Source organism: Lagenorhynchus albirostris, chromosome 2 (assembly GCF_949774975.1).
Source record: "Lagenorhynchus albirostris chromosome 2, mLagAlb1.1, whole genome shotgun sequence".
Classification (NCBI taxonomy): Eukaryota; Metazoa; Chordata; class Mammalia; order Artiodactyla; family Delphinidae; genus Lagenorhynchus; species Lagenorhynchus albirostris.
Genome location: NC_083096.1, coordinates 61,100,782 through 61,116,975, shown reverse-complemented (window position 1 = coordinate 61,116,975; position 16,194 = coordinate 61,100,782). Strand labels below are relative to the sequence as shown.

Sequence of the window (16,194 nt, the reverse complement as noted above, 5' to 3'; positions counted from 1 at the left end):
AGGTGGGGTTTAACCCAGGAATGCAAGGAGTCTTCAATATACGCAAATCAATCAACGTGATACACCATATTAACAAACTGAAGGAGAAAAACCATATGATCATCTCAATAGATGCAGAGAAAGCTTTCGACAAAATTCAACACCCATTTATGATAAAAACCCTGCAGAAAGTAGGCATAGAGGGAACTTTCCTCAACATAATAAAGGCCATATATGACAAACCCACAGCCAACATCGTCCTCAATGGTGAAAAACTGAAAGCATTTCCACTAAGATCAAGAACAAGACAAGGTTGCCCACTCTCACCACTCTTATTCAACATAGTTTTGGAAGTTTTAGCCACAGCAATCAGAGAAGAAAAGGAAATAAAAGCAATCCAAATCGGAAAAGAAGTAAAGCTGTCACTCTTTGCAGATGACATGATACTATACATAGAGAATCCTAAACATGCTACCAGAAAACTACTAGAGTGAATCAATGAATTTGGTAAAGCAGCAGGATACAAAATTAATGCACAGAAATCTCTGGCATTCTTAGGCACTAATGCTGAAAAATCTGAAAGTGAAATCAAGAAAACACTCCCATTTACCATTGCAACAAAAAGAATAAAATATCTAGGAATAAAACTACCTAAGGAAACAAAAGACCTGTATGCAGAAAATTATAAGACACTGATGAAAGAAATTAAAGATGATACAAATAGATGGAGAGATATACCATGTTCCTGGATTGGAAGAATCAACATTGTGAAAATCACTCTACTACACAAAGCAATCTACAGATTCAATGCAATCCCTATCAAACTACCAATGGCATTTTTCATAGAACTAGAACAAAAAATTTCACAATTTATATGGAAACAAATAGCCAAATAGCCAAAGCAATCTTGAGAACGAAAAACCGAGCTGGAGGAATCAGGCTCCCTGACTTCACACTGTACTACAAAGCTACAGTAATCAAGAGAGTATGGTACTGGCACAGAAACAGAAATATAGAACAATGGAACAGGATAGAAAGCCCAGAGATAAATCCACGCACATATGGTCACCTTATCTTTGATAAAGGAGGCAGGAATGTACAGTGGAGAAAGGACAGCCTCTTCAATAAGTGGTGTTGGGAAAACTGGACAGGTACATGTAAAAGTATGAGATTAGATCACTCCCTAACACCGTACACAAAAATAAGCTCACAATGGATTAAAGACCTAAATGTAAGACCAGAAACTATCAAACTCTTAGAGGAAAACATAGCCAGAACACTCTATGACATAAATCACAGCAAGATCTTTTTTGACCCACTTCCTAGAGAAATGGAAATAAAAACAAAAATAAACAAATGAGACCTTATGAAACTTCAAAGCTTTTGCACAGCAAAGGAAACCATAAACAAGACCAAAAGACAACCCTCAGGATGGGAGAAAATATTTTCAAGTGAAGTAACTGACAAAGGATTAATCTCCAAAATTTATAAGCAGTTCATGCAGCTCAATAACAAAGAAACAAACAACCCAAAAAAACAACCCAATCCAAAAATGGGCAGAAGACCTAAATAGACATTTCTCCAAAGAAGATATACAGACTGCCAACAAACACATGAAAGAATGCTCAACATCATTAATCATTAGAGAAATGCAAATCAAAACTACAATGAGATATCATCTCACACCAGTTAGAACGGCCATCATCAAAAAATCTAGAAACAATAAATGCTGGAGAGGGTGTGGAGAAAAGGGAACACTCTTGCACTGCTGGTGGGAATGGAGAACAGTGTGGAGGTTCCTTAAAAAACTACAAATAGAACTACCATATGACCCAGCAATCCCACTACTGGGCATATACCTTGAGAAAACCATAATTCAAAAAGAGTCATGTACCAAAATGTTCATTGCAGCTCTATTTACAATAGCCAGGAGATGGAAACAACCTAAGTGTCCATTATCAGATGAATGGATAAAGAAGATGTGGCACATATATACAATGGAATATTACTCAGCCATAAAAAGAAACGAAATTGAGCTATTTGTAATGAGGTGGATAGACCTAGAGTCTGTCATACAGAGTGAAGTAAGTCAGAAAGAGAAAGACAAATACCATATGCTAACACATATATATGGAATTTAAGAAAAAAAATGTCATGAAGAACCTAGGCGTAAGACAGGAATAAAGACACAGACCTAGTAGAGAATGGACTTGAGGATATTGGGAGCGGGAAGGGTGAGCTGTGACAAAGTGAGAGAGAGGCATGGACATATATACACTACCGAACGTAAGGTAGACAGCTAGTGGGAAGCAGCTGCATAACACAGGGAGATCAGCTTGGTGCTTTGTGACCGCCTGGAGGGGTGGGATAGGGAGGGTGGGAGGGAGGGAGACGCAAGAGGGAAGAGATATGGGAACATATGTATGTGTATAGCTGATTCACTTTGTTATGAAGCAGAAGCTAGCACACTATTGTAGGGCAATTGTACTCCAATAAAGATGTAAAAAAATAAATTAAAAATAAAAGAAATGAAGACCCCATTCACTAAAAAAAAAAAAAAAGAAGGCTTATGTAATTACACAATATGTGATTTCATTCATATAAATTTTAAGAACAGGCCTAAGTAATTTAGGGTGTTAGAAATCTTTGGGTAAAGGGAGAGGGATAAAGCATGTGAGGGTTTCCAGAGTACTGTTATTTTTCTATTTCTTGGCCTGGATGGTGATTATACATTCATTTTGTGATAATTCATTAAGCTGAAGATTTATCATTGGTGTACTTTTCTGTATGTTTTATTTTAGTTCAATAAAGAGGTTTGAAAATCAAGGCTCACTACCTACCTAGCAAAGGGTAACCCTCATTTCTGTTGCAGATGAGGTATGCCATCCCAAACATGCTGAAGAGAAGAAAAGAAAAGATGTTAGCATCAAAACAGGGAAATACTGAGAGCCAGAGGACTAGTTCTTAGTTCCCAGAAAGCCTCCTTTTCAGTCTCTAACAGGAATCTATTCCCTGTTATCAAGGGGTCTATCAAGGGGTGCAGATGCCAAGAGGAAGGGAAAGGAGAAGTTCTTACCTGGTAATAGAGTCTCCAAACAACTTATGTAGCTGCCTTTACCACAGCACCTGGTACATTGTTCAAAAAATGCTTGTTGAGTCTGCATTGGTAGAACTGACCCTTTTCTAGGGAAACCAGACACTCAGTATGGGACCCAATACAGTTAGATGTGTTATGTTGTCTCACAGCATGGAAAGATTCTACCAATTGCTCAAACAATGATAGTTTACCTTTGTGGAACACATGCTATGTGCCTGGCAGTTTCAAGGGCTGTACATGTATCATTTCTTTACTCCTGACAAAAACCTTATTAGAAGGTATTATTATTATTATGTCCATTTTACAAATGCGAAAATTAGGTACAGAGAATTTAATTGAACAAGATCCCATGGCTAGTGGTGACAGAGGATAGTGACAGAGTCAGTATCTAAAACGAGGCCAGAGGCATATGTTTGCCCACTGCATAATATCATCTCTTGAAGGGGCCTTTTTAGACAAATGGCTCATTCCCTTGTTTATACTATTATACTACCTTGTTATGCCTCTGTTATAGCACATACCAAAGTTTCCTAGGTAATATACACCTAATTTTGTGTATGTTGTCTTTCCCATTAGATTTCAGGACAGGAACCAGGCCCTGTTCATATTTGTATGTGTATTTCTATAGTCTCTTATTTGCAGAGATGGTACAGAGAAACCATAAAGAGGGCAGGCTTTGGGATCAGATAGTCCTGGTAGTTTCAGAAACAGTAGATAGTTTGTGTGGTAGACTGACTGCATTAATGGCGCCACGTCTTCATCTCTACTTGTATCTATGTCCTTTGCTATGTACTGTACCTTTGCAGTGTTCTCCCACTCTGGGCTCAGACTTGTGAATGTTTTGGCCAATGGGATGTTAGCAAACATGACATAGAGGCTTGAAAAATGCTTGCTCTCTCTTGATCTTCTGATATTGCCATGACTACATGCATGGGTTAGCCCAGTATAAGATGAGACACATAGAGTCAAACTGTCCCACTTATGTCAGCCAAAATTCCCAGTTATTCCACCTGAGGTCATCCTGGATCAGCCAACACCCTGTTGAACCCCAGGCATGTGAACAAGCCTAGGCAAGATCATCCAAATCCGCCAAGATCAGCTGAACCCCACATATTCATGAGATAAGTAAAAATTTACTGTTGTATACAACTGAGGTTTTGTGGTTGACTATAATGCAGCATTATTGTGGCATTTTGAACCTTGGCTCAGTTATTTACTAGATTTATGACTATGGACAAGTCATTTCACATCTCAGAGTCTCAGTTTTTAAATTTATACAATAGAGTTAATAATAGTTTGTTTCTACCTCATATAGTTGATATTGAGGTAAAGTGCCTAATATTTAATAAGGGCTCACAAAAATTATTATTCATTCATTTATTCGAACAGCATTTTATTGGTGATCTACACATGCCAAGAACAGTGCTGAGCCCTGGGAATAAAAAGATGAATACTAAAGACTCCTTGAACCAATTATAGCCCCGATTCTGTTATCTGACCCTTTAAGACCTAGATTCTAGCTTGCTAGTATAAAGAATAATACCTTTTCACTTTCCATCCACCAAGCACTACCATATAGAGCTTTCCATGCTGTTCATTCATTTATTCATCATTACTCATGCCTACCAAGCATTGGGGATATAAGAATGAACAAGAAATAATCGCTATCCTCAAAAAGTTCCCAGTGTAGTAGGTGAAAAGGCACATCGAGTCTGTGATTGTGATGAGTGTAATGAATGTTCTAATGTGCTGTAGAGTTACACAGAGGAGGAGACAGCTAAACTGTCTGAGCTGGGGTTGGGTAGCTTCCAAAGGCAGCTTCAGAGAGGAGGACATCCTTGAGCTGGATTTCAAAAACTGACTGTGTTAGCGTATGCTATTTGTTTTTCTCTTTCTGACTTACTTCACTCTGTATGACAGACTCTAGGTCCATCCACCTCACTACAAATTTCATATGGAATCTAAAAAGAAAAGAAAATGGTTCTGATGAATCTAGGGGCAGGACAGGAATAAAGACACAGACGTAGAGAATGGACTTGAGGACATGGGGAGTGGGGAGGGTAAGCTGGGACGAAGTGCAAGAGTGGCATTGACATATATACACTACCAAATGTAAAACAGATAGCTAGTGGGAAGCAGCCGCATAGCACAGGGAGATCAGCTCGGTGATTTGTGACCACCTAGAGGGGTGGGATAGGGAGGGTGGGAGGGAGACGCAAGAGGGAGGGGGATATGGGGATATATGTATACATATAGCTGATTCACTATGTTATACAGCAGAAACTAACACAACATTGTAAAGCAATTATACTCCAATAAAGATGTTTAAAAAAAAAAAAACCGACTGTGGTTTTCCTAGGAGACTGAGGATGGAATGAGTGAAAGGGAAGATAATCCCCTTAGAACGCCCCCTGGATCCCCACCCAGAGGACAGGGCACAGGAGGAGGTGAGGTAGGAAAAGCAGGTGGTTACTTTGCATGTCATTGCAAGGACTTTGAAAATTATCATGAAAATGATTGGAAGATACTGAGGGGTTTTAAGCCCCAATGTGAGACCAAGTTGGGCTTTGAGGGAATGTATTTCACTAAACACAGAGGAGGAGCAATCCCTGTTAATGCCTGGACACACAGTTGATGTGATCAATAGTTAATGGTTGGTGATTGGGTCCATCTGGGTCCAAATAGAAACTCGAATGAGGGGATTCTCTGTTCTCTTTACACAACCTTTGAAGAATTACCCTCATAGTCTCAGAACTGAGGGTAGAATGGGATCTTCCACCGTGCTATACTATCAGCAGGATAGAGGAAGATGAAGGAATTTGAAATCTGGGCCTTGGTCTGGGAAGGAATAGATTTTAATTTCATGAGCTGCCTTTGAATCTGAAATGGGTGACCTGTTGTCTTGCTATCATAATTGTCCCACTTCTTTACTAAAGAGTACTGCAAGATCAATGCCCCACACTCACACTTTCTCATTAAGGCCCAAACACTGATACACTGGTCCAGAATCTGCAACACCTTTCATGACTTTCTTTGGAAGCTCTTTAAAAAAGTAGGCTGGTAGGTTGCTGCCATTGTAGGTGACGGAGTCACAGGTCACGATTCCTGGGTAGTACATCATCATCCTGGCAGCTATGTTGACTTTTTGACCAATGACTATAATAAGAAGGAGAGAGAAAGGCAAAGAGTTGGGAGAAAACAGCCATTGAACTGAATGTAATCTGAGGCATACTGTCCCCAAACGGCATTGTTACCCTTTACTCCCTTTGCCTCTCATGGATGACACAGCAATCTCACCTTCAACTACCCAGATTCAGCCAATGGCTATTTTAAAATACATAGGGAGTTAACTCATTTAGCCACCTGGGAGGCTAAGGGGATGATCTGCTCAGGGATAGCAGGACCCTGAATATGGAGAGGATTCTGTTAAGTGGGATGGTGGACAGGACCTGAGGGCCCTCAGATGAGGTATACTTGGTCTTCTGCTACAAGAGAGATAAGCAGAAGCTTGGGCCTGGAACAGTGATCTCCAATTGGGTCTGCATGTTCCTGTGTATGAGCCTTCATTTAATTTTTTAAGAGTGAGTAAATGGGGCTGGAAGGAGTGTGTGTGTAGGATTGGTTTAGGGGATATTGTAAGAGGTAATACACTGTAGTGCACAGAGTCTGAAACCAGGTTATGCAGGTTTGGATCTCAGCTCTACCTCTAACTACTATATGTAAATTACTTGGGCAAAATACTTGAACTCTTCCATGCCTCAGTTTTCTAATCTGTAAAATGGGGTTGATAACAGTACCTCTCTCAGAAGGTAGTTTATGAAGATTAATGAGTTAATACACATAAAGAACTTCGAGAAGTGCTGGGCTACTAGTAAACCCTCAGTTAATAATACTACTAATTAGGTATTAAATGTTGCACTTTGACATAAACTTGAATATTCCTGATTAAGATATTCATTTTTTAAAAACAGTTTATTATGGGGAAATTTGACCATACAATAAAGCATGGTATCATGAATCTATACACCCATCACCCAGTCCCCAAAACCATTAACCCGTGGCCAATCCCGCTCCATCCCCATTCCCATCCACTCTCCACTCTGTATTATTGTGAAGAAAATCTCAGATGTTGTATCATTTCAGACATAACTATTTCAGTTTTATATGTATTCCGTATTTTAGATGTATTATTTCTGAACATTTAAAACCGTAATAGCTTTGAAGAGGAAAAAGCAGTGAAATCTTGAGATAACACCTACTTACTATTTCCTTTTGAGATTAGTACTATTTATCAGTAATGCCAATAGTCATAATTTTTAAGAAGCAGTCCTGGGGCTTCCCTGGTGGCGCAGTGGTTAAGAATCCCCCTGCCAATTCAGGGGATAGGGGTTCGAGCCCTGGTCCAGGAAGATCCCACATGCCACGGAGCAACTAAGCCTATGCGCCACAACTACTGAGCCTGCGCTCTAGAGCCCGCGAGGCAGAGCTACTGAGTCTGCGCACCTAGAGCCCGTGCTCCGTAACAAGAGAAGCCACCGCAATGAGAAGCCCGCGCACCGCAACGAAGAGTAGCACCCGCTTGCCGCAACTAGAGAAAGCCCGTGCGCAGCAACGAAGACCCAAAGCAGCCAAAAATAAATAAATTTAAAAAAAAAAAGAAGCAGTCCTAACCTATCCCAGGAATTAAGAGGAGTAACCGTTTAATGTGAACAGAAAATTAACATAAAGGTCCATCGTCCCATGAGATTATGGCCCCCCATGGCTTCCCTCCTTTGACTGCATATTTCTTATACTCAATCATAGCCCCAGAAATGCATATTTGCAATCATTGAGCTGTCAAGGGGCAAAGCTATATGGCTTGGTTCCGTCTGGACGACTGTAAACTTTCTGAACGCAGGGCCCCCGTCTCACTTATTTTTGTCCTTCCTCCCACCAAGCCCAGTGGCAAGGCACAGTGTTTGCTGAAAGGAAGATGGAGATAAGTTAGCCCAGCACACCTGTGTACTCGTGCCTCACAGAGTGTCCAACGATTCCGCAGAAGACAATCCCGCTGGCCACGCCGATGGAAACAGTGCTGGCTCCGGGCAGAAAGAGAGTTGTGAGGAAAGAGACAAAAACAGTGAGGACAAAGAAGGCAGGGAGGGTGGGGACAAGGTGATGAATGGGATGGGGGAGGGGTGGGAAAGGATCTTCAAGAAATAACTCTCTTCCCTTTGTAGTTAGGTTAGGGCAATTGTACATGGCCTGGAGATGTAAAGGAGGGGCACTTTGTGACTGAGAGCTAAGTTCTTAGAAGTGATAACTCAGTTCACTTTTCTGCTATTTTTAAGTATTCATCTGAGCTATTTTTCTGTAAAATAAGCTCATCACCCCAAATGGACTTTCAATATAGAATGACTTTGAGTAAACAATTTTAACTATCTTTTGTGATTGCTAGAAAGAACAAGGTCATTGTTTTGAAAGGAAGTCTCAGTGTGTGGCATCAAAAGCTAACTTGGCTAATGCACACAGATGACTAGAGGCTGAGAAGGTGGAATATTTAGGGCAAGGGGTGCTACCTGTTAGAGTAGACCAGAGTGGGCCGCAAGTAGGGTCACTGGGGTGCTCAGTCTGGGGGAGCCTGAGGGCACTGGGCTCTTGGACAGCTGGGGTTGAGGATTGGTAAACATTAACTTGACAGTTTGTTCAGTGGATCATCTTGGGGCCAGATCAATATATAAATTTCTAACCCAAGGACTTACTTTATCTCCTAGTTATTAAAAATCAACTCAGGTCTCCAACATAGTTGGGAGTGCGACCTCTACCAGAAAGTAAGCCAGAGTAGAGAGAGACAACTCAGTTAGACTCTCTCTGGTACATTTGGACTTTTTAGGAGTATCCTTTCTCCACCTGGCCTTGACCATCCCCCGTCTGACTGCATCAGGGCTGGGTTTGCTCACCCTACCTGTACATTTGGTGAGTAATGAATGCAGACATAAGGGCACCCAGGCAAGGACAGCCTTCTCCTGCCTTCCTCTTCCCTGACACTTGTCCTATCTCCCCATACCCTACAACAGGGTCAGGGACCAGACGGAATCAGGGTCTGGAAACACTCACTGGATCTTGTGGACGTGAGAGCAAAAGTCAAATATATCCACAGCACTTTCCAAGGCATGAGTGACCTCATCACGTGCCTTTTCCCCGGGAAAACCAAAGACACAGAGAAAGGAGCAGCCCTGTGAGGGAGAGAATCAGCAAACACAGCTGGTGGACAGTCAGCTTTAAACTGGACCAGCTAGAAGGCCCAGTGGAGGGTGGGCAGCAATTTTCACTCTCTGAAACAAATTTCATTGTGATTTCTCTCACACCCATTTTATTTTTAGCAAACTTCATGTAACTTCTAGTGCATCATCAACAGTAGGGCTTGAGCCTGAGAGGGGCTTGTTTTTGCTCCAGAGATAGTGGGTTGTACTGAGCTATTTGTGTGCACCCTCCTCTACTCTCTCCTGTGGCCAAGGTCTTAGGCTGCAAGGTACTAAGTTTCAGGCCAAGAAGCAGCACAGAGCAAAAGGTACCAGCTCTGGAATCAGAAAATCTGTGTTCTCAGGCCACTTCCCAAGTGTAGAAACTTGGACAAGTCAATTACACTCTATGAACTTCAGTTTATGAATCTGAAAATGGGTATAACCTAGACTTGCTGAGGTTGGTTTGACTACTGAAAATATTAATATATTATATATATATATTCACACATATATACACATATACCTTATAAACTCTAAAGTTCTTTTCAGATATTGTTATTATTCATTTTTCTTAAGGATAAAGGCTTAAGCTGGGAGTGGTTTTTCTCACAAAAAGTTAACTCTTTCAAGCAGAGAGTAAACTCTAAAACTTGGCACTTTTACTACCAGTCCCTTAAAAAATGATCTCAGACGCTGTTTTCTGTAAGAAAAGGGCATAATGAATAAAGCCCAATGAGTTAAAAATTTGAGTCTATGTATGTTATATCCTGATAAAATGCAAAAGAACAGTAAAATGCCTCAATGTCTTCAACCCTCTCCAAAAAGAAGCTGACCAAGAATCAAATCCTAATTGGCGCTGGGTTCTGTCGTGATGTGCGAGGGAAGCCCTGAATCCAGGTCTGTGAAGAGACTAGAGGGCAGCCCCTTTGGGGCCACTGGTGGGTCTGCTTTGCCTGGAAATTCTGCCTAGTGGCTTGGGAAGGTCTCATGCTGGCAGTGAGACTAAGCACCTCTCATCTGCTGAGTGCTGACGTGAACTGGCATTGCAACAAGTGCTTCACACATATATTTTTTAAAACTTCCAACAATCATTTGAGGCAAATACTATCCCCATTTAAATAATATCCCTATTTTTATTCAGGAACAAACCAAGTCTCAGAGAAGTTCAATGACTTGCTAAGGTCACACAGCTGAGAATTGCTGGAGCCAGGAACTGTCTCTCCAGGAATTGTCTGGAGTGTCTGTTAGACACCAAAGACTGTTCTCTTAGGTTCTATGCTCTTTTCTGATGATACTCATGAATGAATATGGAAGAAAGTACTAGAGCACACTGTGCTGGAGGGCCCTACTCCCTCAGAAGCACAGAGTTTATTTTTCCTACAAAGAATTTGTTCTTTCTGCCTGGTTCTGGGACAACGTGTGTGAGTTACCCATCTTTGCAGCCCTAGCTTTCAGTGGCTATGAAATGCTCAATAAGTGCTTACTGAATTAGTGAATGAATGAGTGTGGGGCAGTAATTGAGTGCCCTGCTCTTAAGATACAGAAACACCTGAGATGGGGAGTCAAATTTTTTTTTTCTTTTTTTTGCAATATGCTGGCCTCTCACTGTTGTGGCCTCTCCCGTTGCAGAGCACAGGCTCCGGAAGCACAGGCCCAGCGGCCATGGCTCACGGGCCCAGCCACTCCACAGCATGTGGGATCTTCCCGGACCGGGACACGAACCCGTGTCCCCTGCATCGACAGGCGGACTCTCAACAACTGCGCCACCAGGGAAGCCCGGGGAGTCAATTCTCATGAGCACTTCTGTGATAATTTATCACATCATTTTTCTCTGAATTGAATAAGAGCAGATTGAAAACACTGAGAGCTAGATGTGACACCCACCACCCACCCACCCCAACTGATTAAGAAACTGAAAGGGGAACTGGAAGTGTACCTACGGCAGGTGGAGGTTATCGGAAGTTACAGCTTCTGGGGTATGACGGTTACTAGAAACCTGACCTAAAATCTCTGGGAGATGCATTATACCCTGGGTTGCAGATATACGTATGTATAGTGAAAGCTAGTTGAACACAGGGGTTAAGAGCACAGACGAAGAAGGCACATTACCTGGGTTTGAATCCCAATCCACCATTTAATCTCATTTGTCTCAGTAGCCTCATCTCTACCTAAACCTCCTCATCTGTCAATTGGGGACAATAAGAGCAGTACCTACCTCTTGGAGTAGTCATGAGGAGAAATGAGTGAAATATGTAAAGTGTGGAGAACAATGCCTGGCACGTAGTGAGTGCCATATCCACCATGTAAGCTGTAATTATAACTATGAATAAAGACTGATAGTTCTAGGTTAGAGGTGTCTATTCCCTCCCTCTCCCCCATGTCCACAGACATGAACGCTAACCTTAAATTATTGGTAGGTTCCCAAACCTTTAGTGGGAAATTTACCTTGTCAAACATGAAGACTTTGTTGATTTGGCCTCGGAAGACCCTCAGGACAGAATTAATGTGCACGCAGGCATCCTGGATGGCCGAGCCTATGACTTCTGCTTTGTCTTGGTCCTTAAACACCAGGTTCACAAACACGATCGTCACTGGGCGAAGCTCAGACAGATAACCCCGAAGCTGTTTGTCATCAATCTGCAATTCAGAGGGAAGCTTTCCTTAACATGTGTCCTTGGTAGTGGCTCTTTCCTCCCAATATCACCCTTACACCCAAAATGATCACTGGGATAGAACTAGCCTTTTGAGATTCTCTAGGGAAGCTGAAGTTATCAAAGTTGGGAGGTACAACACAGAAGAGGCAACCCAAAGTAAAAAAGATGGAAATGGAATGGCCTATCAAAATCCCTTCCAGGGCTTCCCTGGTGGCGCAGTGGTTGAGAGTCCGCCTGCCGATGCAGGGGACGTGGGTTTGTGCCCCGGTCCGGGAGGATCCCATGTACCGCGGAGCGGCTGGGCCCGTGAGCCATGGCTGCTGAGCCTGTGCGTCTGGAGCCTGTGCTCCGCAACGGGAGAGGCCACAGCAGTGAGAGGCCCGCGCACCGCAAAAAACAAAGAAACAAACAAAACAAACAAAAAAAACTCTTCAATGGAAACCTACACACCTGCTCATTTTTGGCCAGACACCACTCCCTTGCCCCAACTGCTAGCTCCCTCATGCCAATATGAGCCGTCACAATAAAAAAAGGACTGCTGCTCTTTTGGCTCCCTTACAATGTAGGAATAAGAATAGCATGCTATGTAATTCAACCTTATGTTTTCAGAGAATATTTTCATATTCTACCCTATTTTATCCTCAAATGAAATAAAATCAGCATTATTATGCCCACTTTACTAATTAGATAACTGAGAGATGGTGAAATAACATAATTTTCCCAAGTCACATGGGGAAACAGTAGCAAACAAAAATGCAAATCTACAGACTTCTAGTCCAACATTCCATTTATAACATTCCCCTGCACAGGGAAAGGAAAGGAGGGTGTTCCCAAATTATCCCTGCCTATATCATCAGCCCTGAATTTTGTTAAATTAACTGCATAGCAAACCAATGGGGGAGAATCACTGCATTTTTTTCTCCCCCAAATAGCACAAAAGTGTCAAATTCTCCATTGGCTATATGAAACACATCTTCTGGATGAAAGAGGAAATTGTGTATAGGGAATCTTGCAGGCTGAGACAGTCCTGGTTTCATGTAATTTGAGACTTTTCATAAAAGATAATTTAATAATTTCTAACTCACCAATATGATAACTTTATGAGTTTTCAAATGAATTTCTTAAATAAGTATCAATAATTAATATTAAATACATGATTTTAAATGTTAAATTAATTAATTAATTTAAAATTTATTCTATCAGGCCATGTGTTCTGAGTTTTGGTTTGGAAAATGCAACCACATCTCTGTTCTTTTTTTTTTTTTAAACATATCTTTCTATTATATGCCTACAACTCTCTGTTTTGTTTTACCTTGAATTTTTAGGGGTGCTTTTTATTTTTTTATTGTTATTATTTTAAAATTTTATTTTATTTATTTATTTTGGCTGCATTGGGTTTTCATTGTTGCACTCGGGCTTTCTCTAGTTGCAGCAAGGGTTACTCTTTGCTGCAGTGCATGCGTTTCTCATTGTGGTGGCTTCTCTTTGCTGCAGAGCACAGGCTCTAGGCGTCCGGGCTTCAGTAGTTGTAGCATGCATGCTCAGTAGTTGTGGCTCACGGGCTCTAGAGCACAGGTTCAGTAGTTATGGTACACAGGCTTAGTTGCTCCGTGGCATGTGGGATCTTCCCAGACCAGGGATCGAACCCGTGTCCCCTGCATTGGCAGGCGGATTCTTAACCACTACGCTACCAGGGAAGTCCCCACATCTCTGTTCTTGAAGTGCAGGGACAGGCCTTGGTAAAGCTGTAAAAGGTTTCTCTTTTGCCTCCTTTCAGCCCCCTTAGCTGTTTTATCTTCAGCTGGTGTTCGTCATTCCTACCCACAATTCTCACAGTGACTCACGGAGTCTCACATATCCCATTCCTGTAGACCTTGCTCTCAGCTGGTAACAGCTGAAGAGGCATAATGTGTTATATCTCTTAGAGGGAGGGAGGGGAAGAGGGGGTGGCTCTCTTGAGCTTCAAAAACCTTGAAGAGTCGAACAATTGCAGCCGCTAAAGGGAGTGTTTCTAAATTGAGCAGAATGTGGAGGGGTGCATTCTGATAGCTCTTCAACCCATACTGTGAAGGCAGCTGCCCACTGATCAGGCTTGTCCTACAAAGATTTCCTCTAGGGCACAACTGCATTTTGATGGGATTAAGAATTTAAACAGCCATATATTAGAGGCAGTGTATAGCCTGTGCAAAAAATGTAGGGTTCAGAGAGAACAGAGTTCAAATCCTAGGCACATTTGCTACTTTACAACCTCAGGAAAGTTCATGGCATCCTCTGGGTCTCAGTTTTCTCACATATAAGGGATAAAAATACCTGCCTAGGATTGTGACGAATAAATATATGAAAGGGTAGAGGGACTTCCCTGGTGGTGCAGTGGATAGGACTCCGAGCTCCCAACGCAGGGGCGCTGGGTTCAATCCCTGGTCAGGGAATTAGATCCCATGTGCATGCTGCAACTAAGAGTTCACATGCCACAACTAAGTAGCCCACCTGCCACAACTAAGACCCGGTGCAACCAAAAAAATAAATATGAAAAAAAAAAAAAGGTGAACCACTTGGCTATAAATGTAGTTCAGATATATGTAGGCTATAAAAAGAAAGAAAGAGTAGAGTGTCTGGCATATGGTGAGTGCTCAGAAACAGTTATAATTTGCACAGATTAATGCATTTGAGAGAACCTAGATCTAAGGAAATGCAAAGGGAAAACTTTGGGGGCTGGAGGTAGCTCTGAGAGTTCTAATTATCTGTATTAACTTTCAAAGCTTAAGATCCAATTCAAGTGACTTAAGAGAAACAGTATCATTCATTTGACGTCTTTCTGCTATGTGGCCTATAGAAAGGGTAACCATATGTTCTTATATGCTTGGAACAGGTTCAGTTTGCCCAGTTGTGTAAGGCAACACAGTCTAGTTTACGCCTGTTGTCACAGTGTAATTATGAATAATGCTCCTTTAACTCTTAAAAGTATCCTGACGTGAACAATAAACTTTTCAGTCACCTAGGCATGGAGAATGTCAGCCCCACCTCTTTTTACTTCAATGAAACATTTTACAAGCTACTGATTTTCTTGATCTCAACAGCTGTCCAAGATCCCTGACACACCAAAAGCCAATAAATTAAAATATGAAAATACCTGTTTCGATATGCTTTCCATCACGTACTTTTGTAGGGACAACTCCAGTTCAGGATCGGACTCCAGCATGCAAGCAAGCCTCAGGAGGTCTAAGAGGGCAGAAGGAGGGGCAGGCTCAAAAAGGGAAGCTTGGCTCTGCAGTGCTAGAGAGAGGCACCTCCCAGTCCCCATTCCCCTGGGCAGTGGTCTTCACTGTTCAGTCAGGACACTCTGGGCTACCTAGTGGCCAAATAGGGCCAAGGGAAATCCAATGAGAAGTTCTCAGAAGTTGCAGGTTTCCCAAAATTCAGTTGTGTGTAGCTCAAAACCCTGCTCTAATTGTCATCACACTTCAGAACTTAAGGAGACTCTCACCTCCATACTTGGCCTAAAAGTCTTGCCACAGGTGATGGGAATGGAGAGATGAGGGAATGCCAGTGGAGGACAATGGTGACAGAATGTAAGGGATGACAGAGTTGAAAGAGCAGCACAAGTAAGATTCAGGACACTGGCTTCTGATCTCAGGTTTGATACCAACTCACTGTGTGACTCTGGACAAGTCGCTTCACTGCCCTGGTTGATTCCTACTTCCTTGTCCAGGAAAAAAAGCACTGGGGTTTCATTATCGCTATGGTTCTCGTTACTGTAATGGTTGATAGTTCCATACTCTAAAATAGACTGATAAGAGGTGGTAAGAATGAGCTTGAAGAAATCAAAAAGTGAGGGAGAAAGAAAGGATGATAGGCTTTTAGCAGGGAATAAAATAATGATAATGTGAAAAAAATAGTTGAAAAATAACAACGGAGTCTGAAAGGGATACAAATTACAAAGAAAATTTAATTTTAAAGTCTTTATGGAATATATTCAAAACCTAGTATATTTAAAACACCATGCTAGGCACTGTGTGAGGAAAAAAAGTCATTAGGAAACTTGGACTTTTTCCTGGAGGCACTGACTTATGGACATTCAAGTATAATATTTTTAGAAAATTTAAATAGAAAAGAGGCCAAATGGGCTAAAAGATTATAAAGACCAGAGAGATTCAGAGGAAGCAGGGGCCTAGACAAACTGGTTTAATCTGAAAAGGGTTCAAAGGAGAACTAGGGATTTTACTCAATCTTGAATGACTTA

General features: G+C 41.7%; 1 protein-coding gene across 1 annotated transcript in view; it reads right to left on the bottom strand.

Moving 5' to 3' along the window:
• Positions 1 to 16,194, bottom strand: part of ADCY10 (adenylate cyclase 10) — a 96,178-nt gene that overhangs the window by 69,535 nt on the left and 10,449 nt on the right. Inside the window, exons 7-12 of the mRNA XM_060142212.1 lie at positions 15,085 to 15,173; positions 11,746 to 11,937; positions 9,173 to 9,291; positions 8,074 to 8,150; positions 6,043 to 6,232; positions 2,820 to 2,875 (exon numbers count right to left, since the gene is read on the bottom strand). Coding sequence (XP_059998195.1) covers positions 2,820 to 2,875; positions 6,043 to 6,232; positions 8,074 to 8,150; positions 9,173 to 9,291; positions 11,746 to 11,937; positions 15,085 to 15,173 — 723 coding nt within the window. The remainder of the gene's footprint in view (positions 1 to 2,819; positions 2,876 to 6,042; positions 6,233 to 8,073; positions 8,151 to 9,172; positions 9,292 to 11,745; positions 11,938 to 15,084; positions 15,174 to 16,194) is intronic.